The sequence below is a fragment of the Pagrus pagrus genome, assembly GCF_965226575.1.
Source record: "Pagrus pagrus genome assembly, chromosome: 3".
In the NCBI taxonomy this organism is placed as follows: domain Eukaryota; kingdom Metazoa; phylum Chordata; class Actinopteri; order Spariformes; family Sparidae; genus Pagrus; species Pagrus pagrus.
The window spans coordinates 26144121-26155263 of NC_140187.1; the positions used below are offsets into that span (position 1 = coordinate 26144121).

Sequence of the window (11143 nt, forward strand, 5' to 3'; positions counted from 1 at the left end):
TCTGTACCTCTACATCTAACAGGCCCAATTTTTTATCTCAATACATCACACAGTTCACCTTTTTATTGAAATTATCAGAGCTGCAACAATGAATCTATAAACCAATCAGTTGTCAACTATTAAATGAAACCTCAACTGTTTTGATTGATTACTTATAATCTTTTAATCAGTTTGTTTGCTGAAACAAGTCAAAGTTATCTGATTCCAGCTTCTTAAATGTGAATATTTTATGGTGTCTTTCCTCCTCTATGACAATAAACTAAATATCTGTGGGTCGCAGACAAAACAAGACATTTAAGGGCATCATCTTGGGCTTTAGGAGGCACTGATCAACATTTTTTACCATTTTCTGACATTTTATAGGCCGAATAACTAATCGATCAGTTGAGAAAATAGCTTGTAAATATGGACATGATTAGCCAGTGACGTTTGATTTGAGTTCAGTATTTTGTTCGAATGAAAACACACTCACTTTTAGCACATAATTGCTTACTGCAATACTACATATCCATATGTAGCATTTAAATCTATGGTTATTTATTATCCAGCAATCAAAAGTCAGTTCCCTGACCGGGAATCGAACCCGGGCCGCGGCGGTGAGAGCGCCGAATCCTAACCACTAGACCACCAGGGAGATGTTCACACTGGTTGCAACCATGTGTTTTGGAATGTCTGGCATTTGTTAAAGCTGATCAGCTGCAGACTCATGTGTAGTGCAAAACAGCTGCCAGCAGGGTTCACTATTGACTTTTGACCCTTCTTGGACAAAATAACAGGAACATATTCCTGAAATAACCCCAGAACCCAGAATTGTTTCCCATTTTATCAATTCTTGTCGAAACTGTCACAAAAGGTGGAGATGGTCATTTGTTAGTTTAGTTTTTAGTTTTCTGGGTTACATTATGTTGCAAAAAACTCCAGCTATACTATCCAGCCCCCCGCTCTGTGTGTACATGTATTACTGTAGGTGTATGTGCATCTAACGTGGCTCGCATTTCATCAGGTGGCGCTTGCCGTGGAGGGCTCCACCATGAGTGGCAGCCTGCAGCGCAGAAAGAAGAGCAAGAGGAAGTGGAAGCGGCTGTGGTTCCTCCTCAAAGACAAGGTGCTCTACACCTTCACAGCCCGTGAGGTGAGGGGGCACAGAGTCTCCCACACCAGCCCCGAAACTCTCACACACTGTCATGATCACTCAAAGGCATTTCCCCACAGCCTTTGCCTATCCCTTTTCTTCTTCATGTCGGGCCAGTGCAGCAAAGAGCTGTTTAACACTCACATTTCTCACTGCTCAACCTTTCCTCCTGGGCACAACACTTTACGTGACTAATGAAGGGATTCTCTGTGCTCTCTCTGTTTCTTTTGACAAGTACACATCTGAGTTTCACTTTGTTCTTCTCGAAGCATGAAATTCTTGTTATACTGCTGACAGCAAGATTGATGTTTTAACTTGTGTGCCTGTGCTTGATGTCTTCGTTCTGGTTTCCTCAGGACAAAGTGGCTTCAGAGAGTCTACCTCTGCAGGGCTTCACTGTCAAGCTGACTGAGAGGCCGGAGGGAGAGGAAAGCAGCAACGTGTTCCATCTCTACCACAAGAAAACCCTGTACTACACCTTCAGGGCCGATGATCAACACATGGCACGCAGGTCAGCACTGGAGCTGTTTATATAAGACGAGATGCAGCTGTGTTTTATCTTTGTAACTGAGTTGAGGTGTCTTTGAAAAGTATGTTCCCTGACCGGGAATCGAACCCGGGCCGCGGCGGTGAGAGCGCCGAATCCTAACCACTAGACCACCAGGGAGATATAAACTGTATCATGGCTGACATTTCTGGATAGTCGGTTGGTGAACTGTCAGAACTGTATATGGGGTATTCAGCACTGTGCCTCCATAGTGCACTATATTAACACCCTTATATGACCTGTTTATCTTATGGAGAATTGCTGTCCTAAGTGACAGTGATAGGGCCTCCATATGGAGGTTTATTATCCAACTTGGCGTTTTGGTTCATCTCAACCTAAAATGCTGTTATGATTTATTTAGGTGATCTCATGTCTGCTCTTGTATTTGCTTATTTTCACTTGCTGATTTTATCCATAAATGTGTTCTTCAGATACTTTGATAAAAAAAAAGTTTAAAGTCAGTATCTCTGAAAGACGACAACTGGCTTAGGCATTACAACTGTTTGGATTAATATGTGGCATTGTTATGCTGCGGTTTACAATTCAAGTTGACAGAACGTGTTTATTAAAGGGCATTAGCTTTGTTTATCTCTTCCAGCTTAATCTGACCTGCACAAAAGGCACCAATTAACATAATGTCTCAAGGTTTTCCTTGGAAAAGGGGTTCAGAGTGTTAAGTGCATATTCTTATACATATGCACAGTAACAAGAAAATGTTATTGACAGTAGAGCAGTAGACTGAGAATTCAGCCTGGTTGATATATCAGCCAGTTTTGGCTTATTGCAGATATATTAGTAGTGGCATGTCGGCCAATAAGCAACAAGAAATTGCAGAAGAGAAATCACAAACTAGGCTTAATGGTATGTAGAAACAGTTTCTTCACCACTGAAAAGTAGATAGTTTTCAATATTTTATGTTTAGTTTTTAATTGAAGGGGTCCATATCAAGGCTGTTTGTTTATAATCGATCAACATATCATTTTAATTCTGAAACCAAATATCACCATTAGTACTCAAAGCCCAGTGTCAGTCAGACTATGATTTTCAGTAAATAATGTATATACGTAGCTGTTTCCAAAGCAGAAAGAGTTCTTTACAGGATGTAAAAGGGACAGAGGAGACACATTATAAACCACAAAACATATACTTCAAATTTGTACTTAAGTACAGTACTTAGTAACAATCCACCTCTGTCAAAATCCCCAAAACACTGGATCCTTCAATTACAGTAATGCAGCCAGTAGTATCTTTTTGTGAGACTGTCGCTGCATGATAAAAGCAAACATGGTTCAAACTTACCCCTTGCTACAAGTATATAGTCCCCATGATCTGGTTGAACAAAGAGGACATAATGTCACGGCTTTCTTTGGCTTAACAGTACTGTCCGTGACTCGCAAAGTGACAATGCTGTGTAAAATCAGTGGAGTGTGTTTTTAAGCAAACACTTAAAAGGTCTCATGTTTCCTCTTCTTGTGTTTCAGATGGGTCAATGCCATGGAGGAGGCTACTGTTTTATAGCACCTGCTCAGTTCAACGAACACGCCCTGCTAGAACTCCTCTGTGGAGCACAACATAGCTACCTGCTGCATCTGAACTCACACTATCAGTAAGGATTCATCACGTCTGACCTGTTGTGGAACATCATGTCACAATTTAATCCCCGGGTGGAATCTTAGACAAGCCTGCCACCCAATGGTGGGGAGTAAAAAGTGGGAGGGGTGCTGCTACGTGGAGAGGAGATGTGGAAACCTCTTGATGGAGAATGATTGAAGGTTCCTCAGGTTTTCGGCTGATCCAGCCGAGTTCACAGGAACCCTTTAAGAAACATTTAATTCCCTCTGTTTTTTACTTTTTACAAGGACCACCCCACAAAAGAGTCTTCACTGCGTCAACTTTTTTAACGTTGCTGTATTTTGATGTCTTTTTTATGAGGTTCCACTGGATTATTAAACCACTCTTTCGGTTCTGCAGGCGAACGTCACATCCTTCATTTTTTTTATACATGTGACACAGTGACAGCCTGTGTTCTGTGATGGATGAAACATCACTTTGCAAAGAATATCCAAAACAAACTTTGCTCCACAGTAGTATTCGCAGCTAGAAAAAAGGGGAAAATATTGGTCACCGTTTTAGAGAGATATCTGGTATTCTGAATATATATTGTGAAGTATACACTGCAGAAATTTAAGTGAATTATATGGCTTGTTTGTAGAAATGTTGTGACACAATGTTCTGATTAAGAGGTCATTTTAAGCATCATGGTGTGTGTACGTTATATTTCTCGTGGAGTCTTGTATTGAAGCTGCAAAGCTATGGAATGACCTTGGGCATGATAACCACTCAACAGCATTTCTACAACTTTCCCTTTGTATTTGATTCTGTAGGTTTGTCATACAGTTCTTAAGTGCCAATTGATTTCTTCCAGTTGAATGCAGTGCAATTTGCAACTGATGATGAATGTGCCTGAAATGGAATTGTACTCCTTGTTTTGTTATCACAGTACTGTACCACTGTCATGTCTCCAGAAGAGACCTTGATAACATTTGCTTTTTATCTACTCTTATATACTTTAATCTTATAGTATTTTGACAAGCTCGGTTACAGTCCAGTAACATAAGAATATACTATTGTGCCACTTTTATTAATACATCTGTCATGCTGTATATACACTGCTGGATAAAATCACACTGCAACCACTTGGACTTTAATGGAAACTGCTGAAAAAAGCCATTGTCATACTACCTGAAAACTGTCAGTGTTAGTGTCATCTGAGCCGCTCATGTCTTCGCTGGAGTTTCACTCTTCTCTACTCACACATGCATAGTTTTAACTAACTTACCTAAAGGCATTATCCACTCCAGTCAGAATGTAGACGTACCACATGTGATCTTTCATCTTTCCATCACACTACATTGTTTCTAAAGCACACATTTGTTCAGTGCTGTTCAGCTTTTCCTACGTGCCATACCTATAGTGTTATTATGGATTGTACTTCTTGCATATAGTGCATTGTAAATGTTTATGTATATAGATACATATTAAAATAAACTCCTTTAAAAAGTGCACTTAATGTCCTTTCGCAATGTAGTGCAGTGCTGCCAGTTCTTGCATGTGAATGTGTTTCTTTACCGCTAGGGGAGACACTACAGGTGAATAGGATCATTTTCTAAAATAATAGACATCACTGTCGAACTTCCACAGTTGACTACTCACATTAAGACAATTGACAAGTATTACACATTTTCTGAAATTTTGTGTTTAAAGAAACATGTACAAATTGGCATTTGTGCAATCTGCCCTCCCCCCACAGTTTCTGAGTGCAACACCACAGTCGTAAATAAAAATCCCAGGTCTGTAACAATTTGCCAGATGTAATGTATGTTGAAGTAAACATGTATGTAACGCTGTGATCCTACCCTCCCACTGAAGTTACATAGTGCAGAAACAAGTGATGGGGGAGCAGAGTGGCTGAGACACCATCCACCCTGTTATAAGACACTGTACCATCAACATGATTTTGAAGCTGATATTTTAGAGTAACAAAGTTACATAGGGTTGCTTTGAATGTGCATACGGGACATTATCTGGTTAAAATGTACTAATTTGCATACATTTCCAGAGCAAATATCTGTACACTGGATAACACATGTTCAAAGATTTTTCCGGAGGGGGGTTTCTTTTCATTTTATCAATCCATAAATCAGGAAATACTGTCAACAAAAATGAAAGAATGAAGAACTCTACTTTTGCCAATGTTTAGGAACAAAACATTATTTAATCAGGCTATTACTGATATATAAACAAACCCCTGAGCATAAGCCTTCATGAAATGGACAGCAGTAACACTGGAAAGTGGAGATTTTTGGCTCAGAGTATGAGAAAAAAACTCATTTTAAGAAAAACACTTAGATAAACACAAGATATTTTTAGATAAAAATGGTGAATAGGGTAAAATAACTAATAGATCACCATAAAACTTCACATTACAAGTTTTCTGATATTTTATGTTTTATGTTTGCAAGTGAGATTATCTGATTAAAATGAGCTTATTTACATTTACATCCAGGACAGAAAAACTCAATTAAATACATGAATGTGTATTTTGAACATTTTCTTTCACCAAGTCTGACAGAAGACACATCATGGAAAAAATAGCCTTAAAAATTTAATTCATATAATCTTTCTAATCTGCCTCTATATCTATGATTATATGAGGAGAGAGAAAGACCTAAGAATATTAGAAAATCATACAATTTAGTACAAAAACACTACACACTCAAACTGGCCATACACAGCGGTTCAATCTATTGTGACACAATCCTAGCAGCTATAATTATGAGCCTCGCAAAAGCTGTACTCTTTGAAGGGTTGTTGCTATGCATTGAATTTGTTTGTACAGGTGTTCATGTAATGTTCAGCCCCTGTTCGAGATAAATACTGGGCTGATGCTGAAATAAGTACATACTGTACTGTACCGGTGTGTTTCCATTGTTTGTGTTATTGGCTAACACAGTCACAGTCTAGTTAAATGTATCTTTCATCCAGCAGAGGGCAGCAGTAAACAATGCCAAACAGATCTCAACTGAACCGTATCAGACATGCTGATGACTGGAAGAGTTCCTCCTTTAAGAATCTATTTGTCCAAGAGTATACACTTGGTCTTGGTGCCATTAACTTAAAGTTCAAGCAGTTGTTTTGTCAGTGTAAAGAGTGAATTAATAGAAACTTGAAGTATAAATCTTTGTTGCAGAAAACAAGAGGGTGGAAGGAAGAGAAAGAGTATTATTATATGTGAAGTAATCAAACATGTCTTCTCAGCTGGGCACCCCCCTTTATGCTGCAGGTACACCAAATCTCTCTACACAAACAAAGGTGTATGAGATATTTTAGAAATTTAAGTTAATTTTCTCCTCATACTGCTATAACTTTGCCTGGGAATAAAATTGGTAAATAAAATAATGGCACCGTTTAATATCCAATCAATAACGTGTGTATTCAAAATAGTTTTTTGAATCAATTCATGAAAAGAGTGGCACGGAGAGGGGAAACAGAAAGCTTTACAGCTCTAATTCAATGAGCGACAGTAAACTAACTGTCCTGGCATAACTTCTGGAGTTATAATCAAAAATTACAACTGATATAAATTAACTTCATTCTGGACATCATGTGTTGTTTTGGTTTTTTTTTTTTATTATCTTTAGTATCTTGTTGCTATGGTGTTATGTAATGGAAAAATTAGGGAGGAGAGCGTGACTCCACATTCAATTAGAAAGCCCTGATTTACATCCGACAACAATCAGTGTGTTGTGTCCATTAACAGTCATGTGTCCTACTGTGATGTCCTGAGGTTTAGGGTTAGGGTTAGGGTCTTTTGTCTGCACTTAAACATATACTATTTTAAAGGACTATGATGTCTGGCTGGGCAACATATGAATTATTATATCGTTATAACAATGTGAAACTATATAATCATCTTAGATTTTGGATATCTTTATATCACAAAACAGCATAAGTGTTGTCATTTCCCGGTTTTAAAAGCTGCATTACAGTAAAGTGATGTCATTTTCTGAACTAACCAGACTTGTTCTCTTGCCTTTATCTACTTCATTCATTATATCCGCATTACTGATGGTTATTTATAAAACGTCTCACTGTTAATATTTTGTTGTACCAATAGTCATCCCTACAATATCGTTTGCATATCAATATCGAGGTATTTGGTAAAAAATATCCTAATATCTGATTCTGTCGCCCAGTCCTACCACTTTTGAAGTGCTGTTGAGGAGATTTCAAAATATCAAGACATATATTGTGTATCGAGATAAAGCCTGAAATTAACTGGATATTCAGAATTTAACAACACTGCATTCCATTAATTGTAACTACAATGATTGAACCAAGAGAGGCACTGCAATTTAAGGTCAAATTAAGGTCACATATTTGTATCACCAGAGAGATTATAAATAATTACTATTAAGCATTGCCTTGTTGCAGATTTAATTCAGCCAAATAAAAAAGACCATAATCAGCCCTTCTTTTCTTCAGGCTTTTCACTTCCCAGCTCAGCCACACTGCTGGGTAACACTAGCCATCTCAGATAAGTTAATTAGTCATACCAAAGACTTTCACACAGCCAAGACAACCAAGTCAGACAGCGGTGGACCACGACCAGGAAAGCAGTGGCTTCCATAAATATTTAAAGACAAAGAAACAGCACAAAACATTTTGGCCTATTTCTTTTTCAACGTCTGCAATATTAATGACCGCGAGTTAACGAGAGCAAGCCTGATTTGAGAGCGAGCTAAAGAGAAGAAAAAGGATGTGGCTTTAATTTATCGGCCAGTACAGATCCTTTGATAATTGAAAACAAGGATTTAATTTGCTCATGAATAATTTTAAAGGCCCGTCTATACAGATAATAAGGAAGGAAGAGAGCAGGGGAGAGTGTTGGTGAGGACACTGTCACTGGATACAGAGATCAAGACCAGCAGATCATTTCCAATTAGACAAGTGAAGATGAAGTGATTGCATGTCAGTCAGAAAGTAGGCAGAACAGAAAATAGGAAGATTGGGGTTGCTCTAGATACATGATCCCAGGAGTGTCAATGACCCAATACTTACTTGAAGTAACAAAGGAGAGAGAGAAAGAGAAGTGAGAAAGGCATCGAAAGCATGGGAAAGTTATTCATTTCCTCCAAGCACCTGAAAGTTAAAGACACCTTGTTCCACCGAGCGTGAACATCAGTAGCCAGGGAACCAGAGCTGCAGGAGTGATTAGATAACCACCTGCATGTTTGAATCAATAGCCTTTTATTTCTGCAGTCTCTGCAAATCATAAGAAAAGGACCTCTAAAGATAGAAAAAGGATAGTTTTCTCCTTGCACACACTTGAAAAGTTCCAAATCCACATCCAGGAGGCCAATAATAAGTCAGAAATGTAATACCTGGCCTTCATTTCACTGTCAAAACACCAACCTATGCAGGAAAACCGGTTCAGAATAGAACAGAGAGAACATTTTAAATGAGCTTCACGATCAGACAGTCATAACCAATGTGTGCTGGGGATTTTCCCTCTGCATAACACCGGTGTAAACAGGTGAGCAACTTTCCGTGCCGTAATCACAAAATACTTCTCCAATGCAATGCTGTTGGTTTACAGCGCATTGAACACGCACCTGGCCTAACTTTAAGCTGAGGCTTTTTTGAACGGCAAGTGTTCCATCAGATCTTTGTTCTTGTCTACTGCTCCTTTTCAACAGAGCATTAATGTGGAATATGTCGCACAATAAAGGATAAGCATGAAAGACAGCAGCTGAGCACAAAAAGCCTGCTGATATTCCAGTCGTGTGTTATCTGCTAAACATTTTAAACCAGAGACGAACACTTGTAGATGTGTTTCTTGGCAGCTTTATCACCACTTTGACAGAGTCTAAAAGAGGAAAGTGAGGTTAAGCTGCCTTTAGAGATAACCCACACTCCAGCGAAATCTATTACCGACGTCATGTAGCCACCAAGTCTGTCTTGCAAACTGGTCTGGTTTACCTCATGGTCATTTGAATGGAGAACCTGTTGCACATTTCTCTTTGTCTGCAAACGAGGAAATGGCGCAGAGGAAAGAAGAAGGGCCGAGAGATGGTGGAAGAAAGGCAAATATGTGAAAGAGAGTGGGAGCGGGAAATGAGGACAGATAGAGAAAGGCAGATTTAGTCTGTGGCATGTCTCTTGATGAAAGGACCATTTCTCTCCTTATTTAGGGATTGTTTTTTCATCTCTCCCTCCCTTCCCTCCCTCTCTCCGTCTGCCTGTTCCTCTCATTACTCACTGTGATGTTTGCCCTGGCACTGCTGGGATGGCAGAAATGGCCATCACAACAGGAACCGTCTCGGTCCCCTGCCCAGATACAAATGGAATTCACACAGAAAATATGAAGCCAGTGGTTTTATATAAAATTATGTTGTGTCAGTGTGTGAACTATCTCAAGCTGGAATTTTTACAGCAGATAACGATTCCTCTTACTAAGTGCTAACGAGAAATGAACCTGAATGTCATCACGTAACATAACCATGCAGCCCTCTGTCCTACTTTTCTTCCTTGAGATGGTGGTGATGGTGAGGAAGTCTTGTTTGCTTTCTCGTGTTGAGGAGAAAATCTTGCTTCCCCAATTCGATGAAGTTCCTGTCAAACCAGAATGCTCGGGGCGGGACAAAGAAGCACAGGAAGGGGTTACTCAAGTGCAATTCCACCGGCTATCAGTTGACAAACCAAGATGCTGGTTTATTTGATGGGAGGGGCAGGAAAGATCAAAAGTCCATAATAGTTTTATTGGGTTGAATTTTATTTACAACCACTCGTGTCACATGAGGTCATCATTCAAGAACAGTGACAGTTTTCCAGGAAGTGGAAGTAATGGAAAAAGTAATGTCTTTCCTGCCATATGACTGAAAGTCTTTTATGCTTGCCTGTGTTAAAGGTGCAATATGTGGTTTTGGGGAAGAAATGATTAGATTAGATCTTCATTGTGACTGTTTTTTTATGCCTAAACAGACTAAATAAACAACTTTGTTTTTCACGACTGAATGAACTGAATAAACAAACTGACCTTAAAGGGCAACGCAATTTTATACTGTTTAACTTTGTTTATATTTGGCGGACCCTGCCACATCTCTAGCTTCAAACAGTGTTCTGGGGACCTTGTTTTCCTCTGAGAGCAGCTTGTTAATTCAGTTATGGAAAAAAATATAATATCATTACCTCATTAGTATTGCAAAAATAAAAATTCTGAGTTTGAATTTCTTCTCCAAAACTACATAGTGCCCTTTAAAATACTGGATACCTGGCTAACAAATTAAATTATATGCTTGACTGCAAATTTGTGGTCATGTTGCCACAGCTTTCTGTGTGTGGACAGATTTTTGTGGTAAAATCTCTCGTCCTTGAGTTGTTGTTGCATGTTCCAAAAGTTTGTGGGCATGATGAGTCACTCTACAGTCTTACTCAGTGATCTCTATCAGCATTCAACCCTGGTCACCTATTCTATACGTCATTGTTATATCGTTTTTTGAGCTATAAATAGCCCTTTAGGAGCTGAGACAGACAGTCTAAATTTACCGCTCCATTCTCTCTTATACAGTTTTGGTGGGTGGGGGCTGATGACTCAGCACCACGTGGATCTCTGTGCTTTGTGACGGAGAGGACAAGTGGGAATGTGGAGGTGCTATGGGCAGGGCCAGTATGGATCAGCCCACAAACTGTACTCACTCTAAACCTGTGTTTTGTGTCACCAGCATACACATTGCATTGATTTCCTGGTTTGCTGGTCCCCCTGCCAAATTCACATTTTTTACTCAAGGGAAAAAAGTGTTTCACTCAACATGCAACTGCAGAGCTTCACAGTTTTCAAAACTGGGTTGATGTGCGAAACAATGTCAGGTTCAGGGCAAGGTGTTACAAGACAAACTGACTAC

At 39.2% G+C, this 11143-nt stretch overlaps 1 protein-coding gene across 2 annotated transcripts in view; it reads left to right on the plus strand.

Annotated features, from left to right (window-relative positions):
• fgd5a (FYVE, RhoGEF and PH domain containing 5a) overlaps positions 1-4744 on the plus strand; it is a 34655-nt gene extending 29911 nt beyond the window's left edge. The window contains exons 19-21 of one of the 2 annotated variants that reach the window (XM_084346594.1): positions 1004-1132; positions 1489-1643; positions 3161-4744. In XM_084346594.1, coding sequence (XP_084202720.1) covers positions 1004-1132; positions 1489-1643; positions 3161-3197 — 321 coding nt within the window. In that variant the 3' untranslated portion in view covers positions 3198-4744. The remainder of the gene's footprint in view (positions 1-1003; positions 1133-1488; positions 1644-3160) is intronic. The other variant, XM_084346595.1, reaches the window with a different exon arrangement.
• The last annotated feature ends 6399 nt before the right edge of the window (positions 4745-11143 follow it).